General features: G+C 32.0%; 1 protein-coding gene across 4 annotated transcripts in view; it reads left to right on the forward strand.

Moving 5' to 3' along the window:
• LOC129744301 (sodium/potassium-transporting ATPase subunit beta-2-like) overlaps positions 1-24,404 on the forward strand; it is a 120,985-nt gene that overhangs the window by 53,334 nt on the left and 43,247 nt on the right. For all 4 annotated transcript variants that reach the window (XM_055736764.1, XM_055736765.1, XM_055736766.1 and 1 more), the window contains exon 3: positions 21,268-21,408. In XM_055736764.1, the coding sequence (XP_055592739.1) occupies positions 21,268-21,408 (141 nt within the window). The remainder of the gene's footprint in view (positions 1-21,267; positions 21,409-24,404) is intronic.

The raw sequence follows: 24,404 nt of genomic DNA on the forward strand, positions 1-24,404 counted from the left end.
ATTACAGTTGACCGGGTTATGGTCAAGTCAACCGCATGTCATGGTTTGAGGATGCATCTTTTGCTGATGTATTTTTTATTACTCTGGAGATTGCTAATGGAGCTGGTGCATTTATGGGTTCCTCGAAATCAACTCGTTAGAATGCATTTGTCGAATGTGATGCATCCAATGTTTTTGAACCATGAACTTTGAATGACCTTGAAAGGAATTGTTTGAGGTTTTTTTGATTCCACAAACAAAATCTGCAGTTTTTATTCCGTAGGAAAAACCATCAATAGCAAGAATTTAGAAATCATTCATGGTTGTTTCAGAAAGCCCGATTGTGTCTATCGCTCTTAAGTAACAATGCTCGAAAAATGTCAGCTTCCGTCAGCCGACAACAAGACAACGGTTAATTAATTCAATTTGTAAACACATCAATGAGACCGAATAAGTTTAGGTTCACAAAGTTGTAGGCAATCCGGAAAGCCACCCCTTCGCAAAATCTAAATGTTTTGGCCTGGTCATTCAATACGGGATCACGTAAAGTTTTCCCTTCCCACCCTCTTCTAGTGTTCCTGAACATCCGAACACAAACAGAAGTTAGGCCTTAGGTTGTGGAAATCGCGTGCCCCATCAGTGCCAATTTGTTTGACGTGACCGATATCAGCTCAGGAGAAAAAACACGCTCTGGTCAAATATGCATGACTAGCCAGTCAGTCAGATATCTCCCATGAATGGTTGTTTTGCATGGAATTTATCACCATTCGATGCCACTAGAACGGCTTAAATCTAAGCGCCCGCAGTTTAAATTGTTCAAATACCATAAAAATCCTGCATTCCGCCAGGAGTATTACTTAACATTTTATTATCGATCATCATGAGTAATCGATTGCACGATTCTAAGTTCAACTATAAGATAGAATTAGTCTCGCTCACGTCTTGTTTTCCTATCCTCATAGAAAGCCTTGACTGTATAGTGATTCTCAATCTTTTGAATAATTATACATGCTCAGGACTACTTCAAATGTTTTCACAGATTCACACATCGAATTCAATTTTAGCCGGTCTAATTCAAATGTGTACTTGAATATAGCACATGCTTGACAAACTACCTGCTGGTGGAATACCATGAACAATCGAACCGATATAGAAAAGAATGATGCAGACGGAGAGGAAAAGCAAAAAAAAATAGAAGAGAATTCAACAAGTGGGTGCGGTCATTTGTTGTAAAGTCAGACCGCGCCGCGTTTAGTTTTCGAACCGACCGACATGACAGAGGCTATTAACCGATCAACAAGTGCTCCTCGGATCAGTCGTTCAAAAGAGAGAGATCGGTGCTGATCCAACAACTTTGGCTCGATGAGTCGAACTGTTTGTCTAACTCTGAAAAGAGCTTGACAAATTTCCACATTGACAGTTCGAAGTGATCATTACTAGGGTTTTATGGATATTTATGTTGTTCCAAAACTTGATTACAGAAGCGACAAATGTTGAGTAAATTTAATAAGGTTGGAAAAAAAATTGAGTTCCATCTTTTGTCCGTGAAGCTGAAAAATCACGAGGGGGGATAGAATACTTCAAAATGATGCAAATTTCCCATAAGATGGAACAAATTGATTAACAGTTTGCATGCAACAAACTTGCACACAATCTATACAGCACAAAATCGAAAAATCGAAATATCTAAAATCTCGAAAACGGAAGGTGATTCTATTCCCATCTGCTACAGTTTTACTTCCGATCTTACAACTGTTTGAATTTTCCAGGAATTCATCAAATTTTTCTATAAAATATCTCGAACTTTATTCATTTCCCACTTTTGAGTGGGGGGAAACAAAAGGAATTTGATTTTTGCTCTGGTCTAATGAAGAAGTTTTTTATGACTCTTTCATCGTATTTCACAAAAATCTTAAATGATATCTTTTTTCAAAAGAAAGAATGGTAACTTGAAGAAAAGGCAAAAAAGGAGGACAAATTAAACTGAAGAATTTTTGCTGTAAAAATATATATTGAGAAAATCTTGCCAATTTGTTTAAAGTTAAAGAAAACCACAAACAACCAATCAATCAGACTCATATAAAGAGAAAATTAACTCTAAACACCATACAGAAAATTGAAAAAAAAATTAATCTATTTTTAATATTCGTTTTTACAATGTTTTGTAAGTAAAATAATCGATATTTTCTAAGAATTTTCAAATTTCTGTAGAAAACATGCAATAGATTGCTTCCTTACAGCGTTTTTTGAAAAAAAAGATTGATAAATCGCATCGGTCATCTCCACAACTTTCCTCAAATATCGCTATTACACTCAAAAATGCAATAAAAACAAGTACAAAAGTTATGTACCCGAGTTTAATGTGTTTACACGGTGTATTTATACAGTGAGCGAAATGAGAATAGTACCACTATGTGTTTTGCCTGTTAAAATATGAATGATTGAAAATCACCAAAATTTTCTTCTACAATTTGTTTTCAATTGTTCAACCAATAAATCAAGCATAAGTTTATTTTTTTGGATGTTGCAATTCGCGTTGAGAACCAAAAATATGAAAAAAAAAAAAAAAGGTGCGAAATAAGAATAGTACCACTTGTGTGTTTTCAACAAAAACAAGATTATTTCTAGAAATAATACTTCTACGAATTATTTGAATAGATAACTGTATTTAAAAGAGTTTTTAAGAATTCCAAAGGTTTTCAACGGTTTAAAATGGGTTTAAGAGGTGCTTTCCTAGCGTTTAGGAATTTGATATTTGAGCTATAATACTTTATCAAACGGCTTGATTTCTTCATTAAGGGGTGGGGGGGGGGGAGGGTAGGGTCTAACACTTTCAAAAAATCTATTTTTCTTTATTTCCGTATTGTAAAACATTTCAAGAATGTTGTGTCAAATTTTCAAGTCAATTGAAGCAAAACTGTAGAAATTATAGGCTTTTATCTCTTCCTATCTAATACTGCAAGACTTCACACGCAGAAACTTCAAACGCGTTTTTCTCGAAAGCACATTTTTAAAGTCCGTGGACATCGTCATTTGAAAACTACTTATCCGATTCTTTTCAAATTTGGAACATATTTTCTACATATAAAATACCAGACCCCAACGTTTTTCTTTTTTATTTTTTTTTTTACTTTGGGGAGATTTTACAGATAAAAAATGGCGGATTTTTTCGTGAAAAATCGTAGTTTTTACTTCAAACAGCCACAAAAATTTCATAAAATTTTTTTCAACTTAAATAAAAACGTTGGGATCCAGAAAAACATCTATTAAAAATATTTTGCTCTGATTTTTTTGACTTCAGATGATTCTGTGCTGAGATACAGTGTCTACCGCAGATCCTGTTTTCTAAAAGGCATCCTCGAAAGTGCTCCGTCACCGGCTCATTTTTCAATATTTTTCTACGAAAAAGATACTAAATGTTCTTTTAACAATGCTTTGTATAATGCAAAAAATTTGAATACATTTGTTTTAACGAAAGCTCTAAAAAAAAAGAAAATGGTGATTTTATACCCGTTAACAATAAACAATTAAGGTGAACTTATCTTATAATACAGTTGTGTTCGAAAAAGGATGAAATCGCGTGAAGCTGCGCACCCACTTCCAACTTTGACAAGCTGCCATTTCTCTCACGGTTGATATTTTATCATGAAATTTTCATACAATCTAATTCAACTATTCAACTTACGCTACACAAAATTTGAAGTCTTTACATTGACTGGAAACAAAGATACAGCTATTCCCGTAAAAAAGGGAACTTTGGAATTGCTTCACTAAATTTGCTGTATCTTTGACAATTTTCATTGAAAAATCGTGAAATTTGGTCCAAAAATGTAGAAATGTTTGAACAAGTAACAGGCCGTAAATTTCGTCAAAATCGATGAACGTGATACAAATGGTTCCGGGTAGAAAATGTGGTTCATTATCGCCCAGCAGACGATTTCATTCTTTTTTGGACGGATGTTTGTATGGAAAATATCGTAATCCATGTATTCTTGGTTTTTCTATCACAAAATCAAATTTGTACATATTTGTACCAAATTTCATGATTTTTCAATGAAAATTGTCAAAGATATCAAATCAAATTTAGTAAAGCAATTCCACATTTCCTTTTTTACGGGAATAGCTGTATCTTTGTTTCCAGTCATCAAAAAAATTTCAAATTTTGTAGAGCATTAGTTGAATAGAGGAACTATCCTTGACCTTGTACAACAGTTATATGTTACTTTGAGGCTACCGTAATTTCGAATAATAAACTTAAACTTAAACTTGATTGTGTGTAAATTTCATGAAAAAATATGAGCCGAAAGAGAAACGGCAGCTTGTCAAAGTTGGAAGACGCGATTTCATTCTTTTTTGAACGCAAAAATCTCTTATTTTTTATTTTAATAGTTTTTTTTTCATATACAGAAATGTAACCGCGTTACACAGTTCGCTCGTCGGACTGAACATAAACGTTACTTAAAAATTATGCAAAAAAATCATGGATGAGTTTTGAACGAAAACAATTTTTTTTAAGACCCCAGGGTTTGAGAAATTCAAAAATGACTCCAAATCGACTCAGTCTAATACCACATACGTTTTTTTTTAAATCTACCAACTTTAAAAATAATAAAATAATGAAAAAAATGCGTGCAATTTGAAAATGCAAATAGTCTTGTAGAAAAATTTGCGAAAAACCAATTTTTATATGAGTCAGGCCGTAGGAAGAACCGCCTCATGAGGATCTTTTTAAAATCGTCCAACTGTCTGTTATTATGCATCATAAAAATCATGATTATGGTTGAAGTTATCATAAGTTTTAATGTTTTAATAATAGAATTCATTTATCAGCACAGATTTAAAAATAGTAGCTAATTATTTAGAAAAAAAAAATTGGTTTAAAAAAAACATTAATTTTTCTGTTTTTCTTATATTTCTATTTATGGCTTATGATATTATAGAGCAAAAACATTTTTTACATAAAATGAATCTTCAAATCAGTTTGAGTTTAGCTATTATAGGAAAGTTTCTTTATTCGAGCCGGGAGATGGTCACAATCATAGTTCAAAAACGTTATCTTTTTTTTGTCTTTGGGCTCGATTTATTGACGTCACCATAATTATTAGGTTTATTTTTACTAAAAGATAGTAAACATGTAGATGACTCCAAAATAGTTTTATTTATGAAAATCTGTTCAAATGTTTTGAAAATGCAGCCAAAATTGTAATCCGGGTTTTTATGACCCGAACCGGCTTATCCCTTCTTTCAATCATAAACGAAGGTTGATAATGTAAAACAATACAGCAATTAATTCATTGCAGTTTTTCAAACGTACAGATTAATGATTCATTATCAACAAATAGTTTTTCAAAATCAATTACATAGCTAAGGTCCTATAGAGGTTTTTTTTTCAAAAAAAATTTAGGTCTTTTCACACAAAAATACTTGCAGAATAAACTCAAATTCAACTTTATAGTAAAGATTTTAACCATAATTGCGCATACTGAGTTTGATTGAAAATAATTTGAAATTTGGAAAATGGGAATAACAGTCAAAATTATGAATCGCGATCTCCGAATTTCTCGACAAAATAGTAAACTTTATATTTTTGTCTTGATTTTAATGCTATTTTGAATCTTTATCTCAATCCCAGATCAGACTATGAGGTTTGAAAAATGAAGTATAATTTTCTTCAGAACCCCCAATTATTAAACCGGATTTCAAATTTGGATGTTTTGGGATATCAATCCGAATTTATAATTTCAAACGTTTGTTTTCAATCTGACTAGAAAATCTGAATTGAAATGTAAATTTTGAATGATGATTCTAGTTTTTAATTCTGATTCGCCATTATTAAACTTTGTAACGTTTGAATTCTGCATAACAAAATAAGTTAAAGAACTTCGGTTCTGAATATTAAACACATTTTTTTTAATGTTTAGAAATTTATTATACAAATATTAAAAATGCATATGAATTTCGAATATCATGAATCAAATGTTGTATGAAAAAAAAACCAAATTTGAACCTTTTTCAAAACCAGGATTTCCACACATCATTTCATTTTTATTTCTTAACGATAATTTAAATTGAATATCGAGAATCCTAAACTGGATGCAGAATCCGAATTTTGATAATATTGAAACATGAGCCTCCTTAATGAGTTTTTACTTATTCAAAATATAATATTTAAAACTGAATTTCTACCTACAGAAAATTTTGACAATGGCAGCAAAATAATGAACTTGGGAGTTTTCGAAATGTTGTAATCTTAAGGATATGTGGCTTAAGTGATACGAGGTTAACGGTAGAGCACTTACTGATGCAATGTTCACAATATTCAGGCCTTAGGAATGCTTACCAAATCGATGGATCAAAACAGAACGCACTTTCGAACGATGCAGTAGAAGAAGAAAAAAAAAATTGTGTTTCCTGAGAGAATCTTATATAATTAATTAATTGTAAAAAAAACCTTTTTCCTAGAGACGAACCAGCCAAAGGCTGAAAATCTCTCTAATAAAGACAAAAATAAATAATTTTTATTCTGAGTGAAGATTGTTCCCCTCAATAACCTACATAAGTGAATTATCAAAATGTACTCGAGAATTTAATTTTTTTTTTTTGTAAAGTTGAACACCTCGCTTGCTTTTCCAGAACTCTGATGGGGGTGGGTTAGAATGCACGATAGCCTGATTGAAAAGAGGATACATGTACACTAGTATAGAGTTACCATATCCCGAGATGCTAAAAAGAGTACAATGATAAAATTTTCCAAAAGAGTAAGGAAAACTCTAATAAATCAAAATAAAACAGAGTGATTTAAAGTCATTCAAATGCTGTCAATTTGTTGGAAATAATATGTCACATTAAGCATTCCAGATTGCCTGCTTTTTCCAAAAAAAAAAAGGAAAAGCCCGGTCCGGACCGGTTGCCCAGATATCGAGGAAAATTCCCGGATTTATCCTTAATCTAAGCAAAATCCAAACCATAACTTTTTGTTACATAATGTATGATTTTTTTTGAACTTATTTTTCGAAATACACGTGCAAATATGAATATGAATTGAACACTGCTGATGTGACTCGATTCATTTTTTTTCTTGAATTTTCATGAGAAAAGTCTGGATTTTGTTCAGATATGACCGGATATTGCCCGGTCTTTGATTGAAAATTTTGAAATCCAATGCTCGGATTTTGGGTAAAAATGCCCGGATTTGCTGGCCCAAATACGCTTAGAAAAATTTCTGGAAAGCTTAGGTATGGCGCATATGATAATTTCAAATTTATTTATTTTTATTAATGAAAAGAAAAAAGTCTAGCACTGAATATTCCTATTTGGATTATTTGAAGGGAAAGTTATATTTGATGTTGTGCTGACAAACTACACAACACCCGATAAAATACTTGATTTCAAAAAGAGATTTTTTTTAAACAAACATACACATTTAAGATCTCAGTGAAACTTCGTGTTTCTTTGAAGAGATCTAATTTTACCTAACATTAAAGCGTACATCTTTCAAGAACATGATGGCTAGCATCTTACAAATGCTAAAACCACTAGCCCACAGAAAGAGTACTATGTATGCCGTGACCGAGATTCGATCTCATGACCTCTGACTTAAAAAACTTGAACGCTATCCTCTAGGCCACGGTCGGCGGCTAAGTATATTTTATTTGAACAAACAATGTGTTAGTTTTGTGCGCTACGAAGCATTTGAGTAGGGGAGAATGAGGATACTTGATCCCTGGGGATACTTGATTCCTTAGCTATATCTCGAAACTGGAATGTCTTACAAAGATCAAATGTTCTAGAAAAATGTGCCAAAATAAGCAAAATAACAATGCTTGTAGTTTAAAATTTTTTAACAAAATAATTGTTTGAGTAATTGAATTTTGTTTGAAAAATTTCACAAAATGTAACTTGAAGATCTTTTTTCATCACTTTAAAATGTTCCTTACATGGGAAAATTATGAAAAAAATATTTGTTGCAATGTATCAATCGTTCGAGCGTAATATGAACTTCATAATGCCATGTTTCCAAAGTAATGGAAAACTCTCAACTTTTTTCAGAAAAAGTTTTCTAAAATGTTGATTATGGGTACAATTGATCCCCTAGAGTTGGGTACAATTGATCCCCCCTTCCAAACGGCTTATTCTTCTTCTGAATTGATCGTTATGATTGCTAATTACGAAATTACTAATATTTATCCAAAAACTAATATTTATCAAAAAATTGTCTGAAGAAAAGAGCAAAAATAATTAATTTTCTTTTAATTATAAAAAATAGCGCCTTTAAGTATGCAATGTTATTAGCGTTGAGACAAAATTATAGAATTTTCTTCTTATGTCTGCTATAAATTGTGAAATGAGAACAAACATGTCCAAAATAGTCAATTAACATCCTATCTTGGGGTTTTGTTTGATTTTTATACAAGGATTAGGGCTTCCTGAATAAAAGATCAAGTATCTTTTAATAGGGGATCAAGTCTCCCCTAACTTCAGAAAAATCGCAATTTTTTTACTCCCACGAAAATGCTTCTAGTTCATCAACGGCTTCAAGTATCGTTCTAATTTTTGGAGCATAGAAACTTGAAGTTACAAGCTGTCAGAAAATGTCAAAGACGGGGAGTTGCTAAATTTTACCAAAAAGATATGGTGAAAATAAGAAAAGGGGATCAAGTATCCTCACTCTCCCCTATATAGCTTTTGTTCTTTTTGATAACTGTTCGGGGATTTATTGCATAATCAAAGGCGCTTATTTTGTGCTCACTGTAAATTCAATGGTACCTTCATGAATACGGAATATTTAGATAAGGAAATCAAAGTTTTTGTAAGTTGTATTTCTTACGTATTTCTTGTATAAGATGTGGTAAACACACTCCATATACTGAAACAAACAAGTTCATATTTCTGATAAAATGGCTCTCATAAAAAAAAGAGTACATTTCGTAAAATTTTACAAAAAGAAAGTACGCCTATTTTTCGATCGAAAAAGAGTACATGCACTCTTGAAAGAGTACGTATGGTAACCCTACACTAGTATCTATTTACATGTGCTAAAATAGCCAAGCCGCTCTTTGAACACTTGGTACCTTCAAATGTTACTCCAAACTAGTATTAGAGAGTATTGTTGCACTTAGTATCTTAACTATGAAGCTTGAGAACTGGAAAAGCATCACTTTTGTTTCTTACTGGAGAACAGCGAAGCAAGCAGCTCAGGCGAGATGATTTATTGAACCAAGCGCACGACTTTAAAAAAAAAAGTCCCGTAGAACTTAAGTAAGCACAAGTTAAGTACTTACACAAGTCTCTTGACCGGACATTGTCCATTGGTCCATGTTTATGGAATATTTTTGAACTGCCTTGTAAAATAAATCACAACACGCTAAAAACGACAGGTTTACCCTTCCAATGTTTGTTAGGTATTTTCGACTAAATTTTCACTGTGATGGTCCAATTATTTTCCATTAGGCTTGATTGTTCACTCCAAGTAGACGTTGAATGATTCCAATGGTTAATTTTTTTAAATTTTTTTAAAGAACCATCCATTCAAAGACCAATTCAACATCTTCTTACATAGGACACACAAATAATCAGGCAAATTTGTTTACCTTTTCTGCCGACTTGCCTTGTACGTCAATCAATGCTAAAAAGCAACAGAAAAAACACCTGCTGGCTTTTTGGGTATTCCCTCATTCGTCGCTCGCGAAAACCGGCTCAAACCGGTTTTCGATTCATTTTTGTTATCCTGAAATATTCAAAACGATTCAAAACTTTAATCTCCCTCCGTTCGTTTCGAACCTTTCAGTTAAACAAAATGTTGCGAATCCACTCTCAAGTATCACTAAATATCTGAATAGGATTGAAGACGCTTAGGAATCCTCTGGGTCATCAAGCATAATCTTCCACCAAACCAATCAAGTTTATCTAGTTTGAGGAGTCGAATCGGAATGGCGTAACATCCTGTGGTGGACACTTCAAAACGAATAAACGTTGTCGTCCCTTGATTTGTCTCTAGCGGCGCTGCAGCCTGACCGATATTGATAGACGCGCTTAGACACTCGAACGCGAAATTGTCACGTTCTAAATAGGTTCTTGGTCTTGCTCTGCTTTTTCGATTTCGCCTTCGAGACGTGGAAATCCAATCCACGGTAATTATTTAAGACAATCCGCACCAGGACAAGTGCCTCTCGAGGGGTGATTTCTGTTTACAGCCTGTGGCCACATGACTTACAACTTCGATCACTGTGCTTGTTTGTTCAAGGAGAATTTTTATCAAAAGATTACAGTCCCTCGACTCGTCTTCGTCGATTGATGTTTGCTTTGACAGTTTAGTGAGTGTTTGTCCGGATGATGAAATGCGTTCTGAGGCTCGAGGGGGGAAGAACATTGTTTTAGTTTGCCATTCGTATGGAAGATTGCGAAAAGCGCCTGACATTAGTACAAGGATGTGCCAATCGATAATTATAACTTTGACGCTATTTAGTAGGGCGACTGTTCATGTGTAATGAATAAGGTGTGCTCTTCAATTAACGCGAAATAAGTATGCTTCTAAACTTTTCGCATTTTAAGTATATTTTTTTCAGAAGGTTTATTGGTTGGTATTGAAGAATACTATCATTGTTCATTGAAATGGGAGATACTCAGAAACTGTAACTGACATAAAGCATTAAGAGAAAATCCAGAATGCAACTTTTAACCATTACGTCCGGAGAACTAAAACAAACAACGAAACTTAATTAACGTCCCCCTATTATGGTTGCTTGCCCCACATTAGCTCTTCTCTTTCGATCTCGGACATAAACAAATAACAATAAATTGCTACCTGGTAGCGTGGCTTGAAATAGACTCGTAATTGATACTCGATTTCATTACAAGTGAATTTTGCAATAATATTTTCACAGATAACTTATCGATGGATATTGAATAAAAGATTCAATTTAAGTTTTAAAAAAGTCTATGACAAAATCAAGTCGTAGATTCAGGATATAAATTAGATATCGTCAACTGGGGCACATTCATTACTTTTCAACATCCGTGGCTTCTAAAAAGTGTATGTCCACTAGACCGCTGCAAAAATTGACTATTTGCTCCCATATGTTTTTTCCAATGCCGTTTGGGTCACCAAGCATCAGTGGAAAATTTGAGATGATTTGTTTGATTCCTGAATCAGGGCAAAGCGTTCAAATTCGTATGGAAATCTGTATGGGAGAAAAACAACAAATTTACATATAAATTCATTCAGAAAATTCAAATAACCCTAAAATGGTGTTCGTCTCTTGTTTTTGGTTTTGCCTATTCTTAAGCTTCATTTTTTGCAAACATTTTTCATGCTAAAAAATTAATTTTAAAAAATATAACCATTTCAAAATAAAAAATCTGAATCCATTGAAAGTGTTCAAAAATGGCAGTATTTGCTTTCTAGGGCTTTCAATAATTTCATTATATAATTTTGCAAAGGTTATATGAATCAAGAAACTCATTGGCTGTGGGATGCAGTTTTTTGTAATTTTTTCTGAGCAGTCGAAACGCTAAAATAAAAAAATCATTTTAAAAACTTTAGTTAGTATAACATAGAATATCTTTTCTAGGGTATATGTAAGGTTTAAGGTTTGCCCACATGCAATGTACTGCAAGAATCTAGAACATAGGTTGCCAAACCGTGTTCCGCGGAGTTTTAACAAGTTTCAATGTTATGAAAAAAGAATTATACTTATAAAACAGAGCAAGATCATAACATTTTAAGCTTCTTGTAAAAAATCTTTAAATTTATTTCAAATTTTCGCTCTTAAGATTTTGAATCAAATAATTTCGCAGCAGGCAGTAAAAAGTGGTTTCATTGGACTTGAAAATCCGTGTGAACTTTCAACGTTTAAAATAATTCAAAAGCTTGAATTAATAGTCAAACATCACCAAACTGCCAATATACACTATATGGCCCATATATTGCCCATGGGTTTCAGACTTGAATTTGACAACAAACTCCAAGATATTGGAAAGCATTGTGTGCTTTTTTATGCATTTAGAACACAATTTTCCGTTAACGTAAGCTTATTTCCAGAATTATTACAAATGGAACACCGCGGAATGTACTGAGATACCCAGTTACAGAAAAAATATCATCAGTTTGGTCTAGAAGAGCTTCGTAAAACAAATTTGGATGAGGTGAATCTTCCTTTATTTTATAAACTTGGTTTGTTGATGATGAGTTTCTAGCGAATTGGGAAAAAGTTTGGAATGTCATTACTTCACCAGGAAACCATAAAAAACTGGGAACTTCAGCAAAAAACCGGAAAAATTGTCATTTCTTGAGAATTTTGCTTCAAATTTAAAAAAATATTTCCTATGAAAAATGTAAAAAGTTAGGGGGTTTAACTAAATGTGATAAAAACAAAACTCCTTCAATAGCATAGAAATATGTTCATCAAAATTTTTGAAAGTTTACAGAATACAGCTTCTGACGTGAGAATGAATTAATTTTTCCTATGAAAAACATGAGAAAATTTTCACATCTTTGGGGAAAAAAATTCTAACTCAAAGACTTTTATCCTGCATAGTTTTCAAGATTATGATTACGGAAAAAAAATTGTGAAAGAGTAATCTTAAATATCTCCATTCGTCGCTTCAAAATTACATTATTTCATATTATCTGAAAATTTTCAATTTTGGAAACCAAATTTTAACAAAAATGTATATTTTTTTAAGTTTCTATAGATTTTTTAGTACTTTCGAAGGCAAATCTTCAAGATAATTTTTGAAAAATAAAAGTGTGAAGAGGATTTTTTTTGTTTTGTTGGAATTATTTAAATTTGAACTTACGCTTATTCCATTCGAATTGCTATGCTTATAAATGATTTATTTTTGAATTGTCGCAATTTTTTTTAAACTTTCCTGTTTGAGATCATGTTCACTTCATGTAGTTTTAATTTAACGATAAGCCATCATGATTTTTTAAAGAATTCTTTCCTTCACGTGATACATTTTTGAATATTTTCAGCTAATGACATTTAAGTTCAGCACTCAAAAATTTCCAGGAGCCAAAATTTTTACTTTTGTGATCTGACTCGAAAGAAGTCTAAAATCCCCTTTGAAATAGCTTCATTTCATTTCTAGGATAAATTTCAAAATAGTGACTTTTTTCTAGCATTGTCTTTATGGAAGGATTAATATGAAAATCTTAACGGCAAGTTTATGCAAATTTTTAGAAAATATTCAACGTTCGCCTTTTTTTGACCCAGTGATAATTTGATACTTTTTAAGTGTTCAATGGATTGAGATCATACTGTTAATTTATTATACCTCGGATAAGAGTCGTAGGAAAAACCGACTGACGTTGTTTGGAATTTTTTTATCTATTTTTTCTCAATAAATACAGAAATTAAAAAACTTTTGTAAATATTATTTGGTAGGGTATCATGAGCCACTTTTTTTCGGTCCATGTCTTCTTTATTGTAAAAAAAAGAAATGAAAAAAATAAAGGGAATGGTGTTTTACGTTTTAAACGTGGTATAAGGCATTTTTTTTTAAATTTTCAATTAATTATTGTCCACGAGTTCTGGATGTCTTAAATGAAGTTTTTTTTATGTTCAAAAATGGTGAGGAATCGTAGAAACGAATTCCTTTTCCATGTGAAAAAGCAAGAAAAAACTAAGATAATAGGCATATAAGTAAATTTTTGTTATGAACTTTAGATTTCCTACCGATGCCATTTGCGTGTGTTTGATTTATTTTGTAAGTTAATTTGTTTTAGTTAGTTAAATAAAAGTAGCATATGTAGCGTACATAAGTCAACAAAATATGGAATTGCATGAATATGCATTTTCGTATTAAATTGATACTTTTGTAAAAACATCCTGGATATTTTTGAATTCTAAGCTTAATTATAATTAGTTTAATAAGGCCTTAAGAAAAAAATGGAAAGTGATTTTCATCGATGGTTGAAATCTTTCAATTTGCTCAAGAGTCTGGTAGATTTAGCTTATTTAATATAAACTTAAATAAGCTTCTTCAAAGGCCTTTGATTTCTGCAAAAAAAAAAAATTATGACAAAATCTGACAAGCTTTTTCTACAAAACTCTTCAGGAAATTCAAAGATTTCAGTTCACAAGTAAAAGTGAGAGATTTTAAATCTCGCGGTTCTATCTGATTCTAGAAAACTTAATTAAATTTAAGTCGCTTTTCCCTGCTCAGTGCTCACATATTAAAAATAAATTGAGTTTGAAATTTGACTTCAAAAAAACTTATTTTTATAATATTATATAAAATACATCGAAAAAATATGGAAATTTATGAAGTTTTTTTTAAATTAAAATAAAACATGTTTCTTTATCAGCAAACATTTTTCAATCAGACATAAATTCCACAATTAAAATTCTGTTTAAAATTATTATATAATGTTTTCAAATTATTATTTAAAAATGTTTTTTTTAAGAAAACATAGCGATGTTTTGTGGTAGAAAATTTGATTGGATATATGTTTTTTTCGGGTAGTGTTTTCGGCTTGCAGTCTTGTATTTAGCAAAAACGACGTTGGAAACGTAAATCAATATGTCGTTTTTTCTAAAAAAAAACTTCACGACGATTTAGACCACCGCTGGATGTAATTTTTCGGGGTTTCTTTTGATGATCTTGTTCGGTGATGTTTTTTTTTTATTATTCGCTAGTTTAACGTTTCAGTCTACTTTTTACGACCATCCTCAGAAAATAAAACATTTTTTCCGCCTGCTAGGGCCATCTCTCTGCTCTAACAGTTAGAGCAGAGAGACGGCCCTAGCAGGCGGAAAATGGCTTTTATTTCTGAGGATAGTCGAATAAAGTAGACTGAAACGTAAAACTAGCGAATTTTAAAAAGACAACACCGAAGAAAATCAACAAAAGAAACACCAAAAAAATGAGACTGCAAGCCAAAAAAAACTCCTCGAAAGAAAAAAAAATACAAAACATAACTTGCAAAATAAAAGTAAATTTTAATAAATATTCCTGATTTGTTGAATTGTGTTTACAAAGTAACATTGATTGAAAAATTGAAATTGAATTATCAATTAAAATAAAAAGTCTGCGATCACTTGCGATATGCATTCTTCAACGAAGATTGATTAATTAACACATTTACTTTCTGAATTTGAATTAAAAATTTGAAAATGTACTCTGAAATTGGAATCTTTTATTTAAATTTTTAAGTTTTTTTAATGAATGAATTGGAATGAAAATAAAAAATGAAACTAAAAATTTCAAAAGTTGAATCTAATTCTGAGTTTCTAATTCTGGATCGCCATTTGTTTTTTTTTTTTAAATTCTGTATCAAAATTGAAATTTAAGAAATTCGAATTTTGAAATGAAACGCAAACTCAGGATGGTTTTGGTTTTCTTTTTTTATATTCGGAAAATTATTATCTAATCAGGAATTCAACATTTTTAAAAGCTGTAGCCGAATTCTAACCCTTAGATTATTTTAAATGATTTGACACTAGTTTTGCATCAAGATTGTTGTTCTTGAATAACCTTACTCAACTATCAGAATTAGATGTAGAATTAAATTTTAATTAAATTAATTTGAAATTAATTTTTTAAATAACTCGCTTGCTTTTCCTGGACCTTCATGTGGGAGGGAGGGGTTAACCCCCAAATTAAATATCCTTTCCCGCTCCTACAGCTATGCCATGATCAAAGATATTCGACGAAGACTCAGTGAAAAATTAAATAAACACAGCGACAGATTTATCTTTTTTAAATGATGCGTTTTTTTTCAATTAATGTTCAGGCATTTAGTTGGAAGTTCAAATTGATCACAATTTAAATCCTATGATGATGGAAATCTTTTCTCGCAAGCATTTCAAAAAAAAAATACTGCTATAAACGCTGTTCCAAATAAAATGATGATGCAATTTATGAAAAGTAATAAGCTTTAACCAGTATTGTTAAATAGATTGGTTCGAGACAGTTTTCAGACAATTTTTACAATCCGTAAATCTTAGCTTAATTCAAGCAAAAATGGAATCATTTGTGATTTTAACAACACTGAAAAAAAAACTTTATGAAATGGAAGGTATTTATTATTAAACAAACTGACCCGGTAAACTTAGTATTACCTTTTACTTATTAAATTGCAAGAAATGGTTTAATTTCATCTACACGTCCTTAATTTCTTCGTGCTCGTGAATCAATTTACATGAAAATCGTCCCTTCGGATACCAAATTTTACTTCCTTACGATCGTCCTTTTATACGGGATGGTGTAACAAAGGAACGCGCGCCTCCATTTTTTATATATAAGAAGATAAGCAGAAGAGATGATTTTGTATGGAAGCCCCTCTTCCAAGTGAGATTCTCGAAACTATTATACAAACCGACTCTGACCCGAATAACTCTCAGATATCAAATTTACCTTCAATCTGACCGTCCATTAATACGTTATGGTGGTACAAAGAAATTGCCTCCATTTTTATACATATGATTTTTTATTTTTGATGCAAAACTAGTCTTCAATTTAGAAAAAAAAACTTCTTAGAATGTACAGATTCCAAAACAAATGAATTTGAAAATATCCTTTATAATTAAGCTGTGAAAAAACTATTGCAACTCAAAATTTGGGATTTGATTGAATTTTAATAATCGGTAGCTATGTATTCACTGATTAGTATTTTATTATTTGGGATACAGTTCTTTAAAGTTACTGACATATCATTCCATGCTTAAAAGAGAGTAAATTTGAGGATTTCAATTGAGCTGAATTCATAAATTGGCACAAAAACCAGGCTCAGTTGTACAGATGAAACAAAAATGATGTTGTTTTTACCGATCTAAATATTCAACTTTCCCATACAAACCTAAAAGTTCAAATTTACTCATGTAAACGTTACCTAAACATTCAAACGAAGCTTTTTAGATCCCCAGGGTTTGAGAAATTCAAAAATGACCTCAAATTGACCAAGTTTTTTCTTGTGGGAACTATATGTAGGGGAGAGTGAGGATACTTGATCCCTGGGGATACTTGATTCCTTCGCTATATCTCGAAACCAGAATGTCAAACAAGTTTCAAATGTTCTGAAAAATGTGCGGAACACAAAAACAATGCTGTTATCTTAACAAATTTCAAATTTTTTTATTTTCGAGTTATTGAACTTAGTTTGAAATTTTTTACAAAATGTGATTTGAAGATCTTTTTTTATCACTTTAAAATGTTTCTTACGTGAAAAAATATTATGAAAATATTTGTTCCAATATGTCAATCGTTAAAGTATAATATGAAATTCATAATGACGAATTTTCAAAGCAAAAGTAAACCCTCATTTTTTTAGAAGAAGTTTTCCAAAATGTATGTTATGAGTATAATTGATCCCTAGAGTCCAAAAAGATGAATTTTTCAACTGAATAGATCATTATCATTGGTTTTCATGAAATTACTAATATATGACCAATAACTAATGTTTATCGAGTAATTATCTGTTAAAAAGGTCTAAAAATACTGTATTTAACTGAATCTAGAAAATTGCGCCTTAAAGTATGCTATGGTTCTAGGGTAGAAGACTTATGAATGATACCCTACTTATGAATGAACTTGAAAATGACTAAAGTGATTTATATGTACGTTGTAAGGGACTTGAGTCACTAAAAGGGCACAAAAGTACTCTAAACGGGTTTCAATGTGTCACAAAAAGCGCATTGAGGTGCTATTTGCTTGGCTGGCTAGCTGGCTGTCTGATTGGGAAAGTGCGTCTGCAATAACATATCATCAGTTTTAGTTTGAATAAGAATAACATCGCAGCCTTGTGGTTGCGTGTTTGATTGCCACCACGAAGGTTGGGGCTCGATCTCCAAGCCGGGAAAGTTTTTTTTCAATAAGTTATTTGATATCTTGAGTATCAGATGCGATAAGTATACCTAGGAAATGCAGGAAAAAAGCTATCGAGTATAACTTGTCGAGTTTAGAATCTGGCGCGTGGTATCATAGTGGCAACAGGCACTGAACATATTAAAAAATAGAGAAGGTGATAAAAACTGATGCCTAGGGTGAAATTGAGGCAAAGAGAGTATTTTTTGCTCATTTTACGAAGCTTATAAGCTGAATTAAACCGACGCTGAAGGCTTAAAGTATTAATAAGAATTTAAATTTCGAGCTGCAGAGAACGTACTTCAGATCAATGATTGGGCTGAGTCAGCTTTTTCGTACCAGTTTTATGGGAGTTTTGGTTGTTTGAATATTCTCTGTTTTCAATTTTCTGAAATTTATGGATTGAAATTTTTTAAAGCATATTATATCTCTGATCCTAGAATCCTAGAATATCTTAGCAAAATGATGTATGAATTTCGTTTGATAAAAACTTTCAACAGATTTTACTCAAAACATTCGAATTTTATATTTATGAGACGCTTAATTTGCAAATTTAGAGCTTGTAGAAAAAAGATTTTAATTCCAGACGTTAATTTTTTTTACAGTCAGATGTTACATTAGAGACGTCTTTTGCATTTTCTGACTGCGTGTAACTTCAAGTTTATATGCTCCAAAAGTTAGAACCATTAATTAATTCGTAGATGAACTAGAAGCATTTTTGTTAGAATAAATCTAACTTATCATAAAGGCGAAGAATTATTATTAAATCACATCAAATTCTTACCTGAATGCTGAAAACCTGATCAAATACTGAAACTTAAAATTCATTTTCATACTAACAAAATGATGATGACACAGTTTCTCATATCGTGAGAAAGTTTTTTTTAGCTTTTTGATTCTCATAGAAAGTTTCAAAAATCGAGGAATAGATGTACAAATTTTTACATTTTTCAATGCCATATTCGGTATGACGGATTGGCTTAATGATATCACCTACAAACTTTATATATTCAAGCATCCTTTTCAAACACTGTTGGGGTAAGAATATTTCTCGGACAACCGCCAAATTTTGTAAAATGATTATTTTTATAACTCAGTTACTAATCTGGATTGCATACATAATGCATAATGCATTAAAAAGCAAATAAAAGATTCAACTTTTAAATCTCTTTTCCAAATGCTGGAATAGGATTGTTTTGCATCAAGCGCTTGTTTATTTCGAAATTTCATTCATCCAAACAGGTATTTTTATGATTTCTGCTAGTAGAATTTTTTGTAATATTTTTCACCCCTTAATGTATATAAATGTATTTTTCTTTAAAAACCACTTTTTAAAGATAAAATGTAAAATTTCAACGAACAAATACAAAAAAAAACTGCAATTGGTGCTATATGCGTTATCACATCACAAATTGATTGAAAACTATAAATTTCCAAAGGTTTTCATTTGATATTTCATCCAAAACAAAGTTTGCTGCAACTTACCCCTTTCTCTTAGAAAGGTGAAAATCGCATGATTTTGTAAATTTAAAAATAACTGGTGATACCAATAATTTTTCTGATTACGTCAATTGGATTTCCCATCAACCTTTAAACTTTTAATGTACAAGCTGTATGATTATCTGTGGACATTAAGCTTTTAGAAGCCATTGAAGTTCAACAGTTATGCATGATGCATTAGTGGACGGTACACATAATTTTAAACTGTTAAAAACAGTCGTGATTATTATCACTTTTCCCATCTTTCCACCATCATCAAACCCTCATTTAAGTTTGATCTTGTCTAAAAAATGGAGTTCATATACTCTTAAAATTTTCTAAGAAATCTAGCCACACTAGTGTCTGTTGTTGGTCGTGCTCATGGAAGCAATTTATTTAACACATGTGAAAAGTTTGCTGTCGGTAGTCGTACATAAATAAAGAAGAGGTGCAGGACGTAAAACTCTCCGACAAGAACGGTGGTTATACACACAAGGAAGGTTGTCCATATTGCAAATCTATGACCATGACGGACAATCTCTACCGGGTACTGGGAACTATGAAGCATATTCAGATAATTTTTTTTAATAATCTTAGAGCAAATAGGGATAGCTTGTCTAAATAACTCAATCTTTGATTTTGAATAATTCTTAAAATTAATATGTTGAATATTGAATATTTGACCACTCATAAGTTATTACTTTGGGAAGATTATTAAAGTCATAAAAAACAACTTGTATCAACAGAACCCATAAAGAGTTTATTGAAAAATATATGTATCTGCTAAGCAAAATAGTCAACTATCGATATCGAATAGACATTATGTCACCCATTGACGTGTTCCATTGAATCCGGACTTCCTCTGAATCGATGAACGACGGCCGGCACAGAGTGTATGAATTAACTCACAATCAACCTTCCAACTTTGAACCGGGCGCGCGGGACGGCTGTCATAATCGGGGGAATCGAGTTACTTTTTTCTACAGACTAATTCTATCGCTTCTAAGCTGCCATTGGAGAAGCGAGATCATGACCCAGTCAGTGCAGCAGCGGTGCTGTATGGGCGCGTTAACAACTTAGAAAAAAAAAACAGAGTTCTACATGTTAGGATGGTTCATAAGTTTTTTTTTTGTAAAAAGACAGACATTCCTTCCTCCATCTTAGAAAAATTTAAGAGTTTAATATATTAGTATTAACTCTTAAATTTCCTTAATGTTTTTAAGCCAATGAACAAACCTAATATGAATCATTTAAGCGATACACAGACTGGCCAGAATTAATTGAGAGGCTAAATGGGATCCTACCCCGTAGTTAGTTCTCTGTCGGTAACCTCGAAGATAAAGTTTATCGTGTTGAGCAAAAAAAAAACCTACAACCGGCTGCCATAATTTGATCCCATCCTCGGCTTTATGCTTTATTCTGTCTGCTGCATTTGTGCGGAAGCTTCAAACAACTTGCAGCATGAACTGATCACTATGAAGTGCATATCAAATTCAATTGCTGCGAGCTATACATACATATGCATCTATATCAATATATTTGTTACCCATGAGATTTAAAAATTGACGTAAACTTCATTAAATTGTGTTAAAAAGTTTCGATTTTGATAAATAAACAAAAAAATACGCCGTTACATTTGTCCTCTGTAAAAATAAAGTCACTTCCTTTGAACAGCTGAAGCTTTTTTTACATGGCTAGTCTTCAGAAGGTATGGGTTTAATTTTAAAGAGGATAAACTTATTTTTTAATTTCATCCCCCCTGAAATGAACCATAACTGTCCAATCTGAGAAATAAAAATTACATTAAATGTTTTTAATTTCAATGGGGCATTTTAAGATATGGTTAACTGAACATTGTTCACTTTTCAATTTATAACGTTAACTCATACCTACTCGAAAATTTCTCAAGAATCTTCACATGGAACACACAGTTTTTAAAATTTGCGAACAAATACTTACTCACAAAATATTAATAAATCATTCTTTTTAATCTAATTTCAGCTAAAATCGGTGTCTTTTATATGGTCTTCTATGCCGTCCTGGCCGCCCTTGTAGCCGTCTGCATGTGGGTATTCTTCCAAACGCTGGACCCGAGAACGCCCAAGTGGCAGCTGGATCAGTCGCTCATCGGAACCAACCCAGGTTAGTACCCAGAAACATTTGTCATCTAAATCAGTTAAACTGAGAGAATGATCGATTTAATATTGTCAGCTTACAACAGGGTTTCTAAATGAATTCTATAAATAATAGAAGAACTGTGAGTTATACGGCTAAGTTAAGAAAAATCTTTTATTTGTGATAAATGAAGAATGCAATCCAGTCAATTCGACAAGAGTTGGAAAGGAGACTGTTCTTAATCAGAAAAACACAAAAAGGGCACTCAAAAAAGTAATCAACGTTTTCATTGTTAATTTTTGACAGGGCTTCTGAATTAAGGTTGACATAAATTTTCCCGAGCGTGTCCGGGAATTTTATTTTAAAACCTTGCATGATCCAGGAATTTGTTTTACAAACTGTCAACCCAAAATCCGGGCAATATGGTCAAATTTGGGCAATACACAAGACTAAAAACACTAGTAAAATTTTTATTTTCAAAAACATCATCAGCTTATCAGTTGTGTTTAAGACTTCTTTAAAAATACCGAATGAAACTGATGAAACTTGCCCATGAAATTTTGTTTCGTTCGGAAAAATCCACGTTTTGTCACGTTCGTCGCCACACTCGTTTTGGTAGTTTTACCAGCCGGGCCAAAGAATTTCTCGGAGCAATTAAGAAAAGAGAGAGAATCCAAGATTTGGAACATGTGGCTAAACTGAGCAGCTAACTTGAGGAAGAGAGCGTCACACGCTTTTGTTGTGACGGGGCCTCCCAGGAAATACACCCGTCACACGAATATGGGTCCCATGGCGACGAACGTTGTAAAGTTTCGTTCTTATGCAATAATTTTTATTGGGCTTTCTAAAAGTTCGAGACACCAGATGCAAGGTTGCCGGAAAAAAACTGTGATTTTGCGAAAAAAAACTGTTTTTCTGTGATTTACCCAGAAATTTTGTGATGGTTTTTTTATGATGTTATCTCTATCAATTTCATTGAAAAGTCATGAAAAATTGAGTCTTTATGACATAATATTTGAGAAAAATCAGTTTAAATTAACAATCTTACCAGTTTGAAGCTAGAAATTATAAATTTATATGGACATAACAAATTATGGTTTAGAAAAAACGTGGACATTTTAAAAAGTCTGTGAAATCAGTGAATTATTTTTCAATATTATGTATTCTGTGACACAGACTCTGTGATGAAAATTTGCTGTAAATTCTGTAATCGTAAAGGTTGTTTCATAATTTTGGCAATCTTGACCAGATCTCGTAATAATATTCCTAGGTGAGGCAAATAAATAATTTACTGCTGCTTTTTTTTTACTTTTCGCCAAAAAAACCGAGAAGTTTTTGAAAAAAGTTAAAAGAGTTAAACATTCATGCTAGAACCCAAAAAAAAATCAAGAAAAAACTTTGTTTTATGTATAACTTTCATCAATCCAAGAAATTTTTATCCGTTACAGTCCCTAGAGTGTCAATTTGACATTTCTGACTTAAACCAAAATATCTCTCTTGTTTCTCAACCGATTTTCGTTAAATTTATAGTTCTTGAAACCTCTAGTGTAACTCAAATATGTTTTTCAGACAATATTCACCTACGACTTTTCAGTTTTCCGTTATTCAAAGTCTAAAAACCATGCTCTGGAAAAAATGTAAATCAAATACAGAATGTTAAAAAAATCATTAAGTGTCCAGAAAAGCTAAAGTTAGAAGCTACACGTTGCACATAAGTATATATTTTTTTGAAATTTTTGAAGATCATGACCAAAAAAAATGTAAAAAAAATGGTGAAAACCGTCCTTTCAATCATTTTTTTTTTGTTTCGATTACAGTCGTTTTACCATGTTTATGGCATTCGTGACTTTATCAACGTTGCAGTTGGCGGATCGTTATTGAAAAACTTATCCGGTACAACTGTGTTCGATGTTTTTAATCTTGGGCTCGAACTCGCGGACATCGTCTCAGGAGACAACAGACTTGCCAACTGAGCTATATCACAAGCCCGTCCTTTCAATCAATGAATCGTCAAAATTGTTCAAGTCATACCAGGTAAACTTTTGAAGCAGGATTGGAAAGTTGTCGTAATTTGACAAATTTTCGCGTTTTTAGATTTTCAAATACAAAACACTGAATTTTTGACGAATTTTCAAAGGTAGCTTTTTTCGCACTTTTCGTAAATTTGCCATTTCTCAAATGTTATTGCACTTAAATTCAAATTCAAATTTAAATTCAATTTTAAGGATATAAATGGAAGATTTCCATTATAAATTTATGTTCACTAGAAATGCAATTTTATACCGATTCTACTGGCGTAATTACATTAGCGCTACGACACTTAACAAAAATATGATAACTTCAGCTTTCTTGGACACTAAGTAAAATTTTTTTTAGCATTCCGATGCTGATTTACAGTCTTTTTTCCCGAAACAGGTTATTTCGGATTTTTTTAGACTTTGAATAACGGAAAATTGAAGTGTTGTAGCTGAATATTGTCTGAAAAACATATTTGAGGTTTTCAAAACTATAAATTTTGTGGAAATCGGTTGAGAGGTTTTAAGCAATGAGTGTCAAATTGACACTCAAGGTCTGAGTAGGGATTTTTTTTTCTGGGATTCCAGGGTCGTCCATTTAAAAAATTAATGATGCAAAATAAAAGATTTCGAGAATTTTTTGAGGGCCCCCGAAGTAATAAAATTATTTTGATGCACCCGAAGAAAGTTACAAGCCACCAAACTTCCAATAGAGTCATATTGACAGCGCTTTAGGGATAAGGCACGCTCAGTTTGATAAAATTTGCAAACCTGTTCAATGAAAAACTGTTTTAAGGCCTTAAGAAAGTTTTAATAAAAATCATTTTCATGAAACAAAATTTGTTACTAAAGCATGAAACATGTTTTGTACTCAAAACGTAGGTTTTTTTATTGCACTTTAAAGTAAAAATAATGAAAAAATTATTCCGATGTGTTTTTGATGAAATTTCGAACTTGTCGTCGAATACCACTCATCAAAGTGTGGACACCCTGTTCGCTGACCTTAGC

The sequence above is a fragment of the Uranotaenia lowii genome, chromosome 2 (assembly GCF_029784155.1).
Source record: "Uranotaenia lowii strain MFRU-FL chromosome 2, ASM2978415v1, whole genome shotgun sequence".
Classification (NCBI taxonomy): Eukaryota; Metazoa; Arthropoda; class Insecta; order Diptera; family Culicidae; genus Uranotaenia; species Uranotaenia lowii.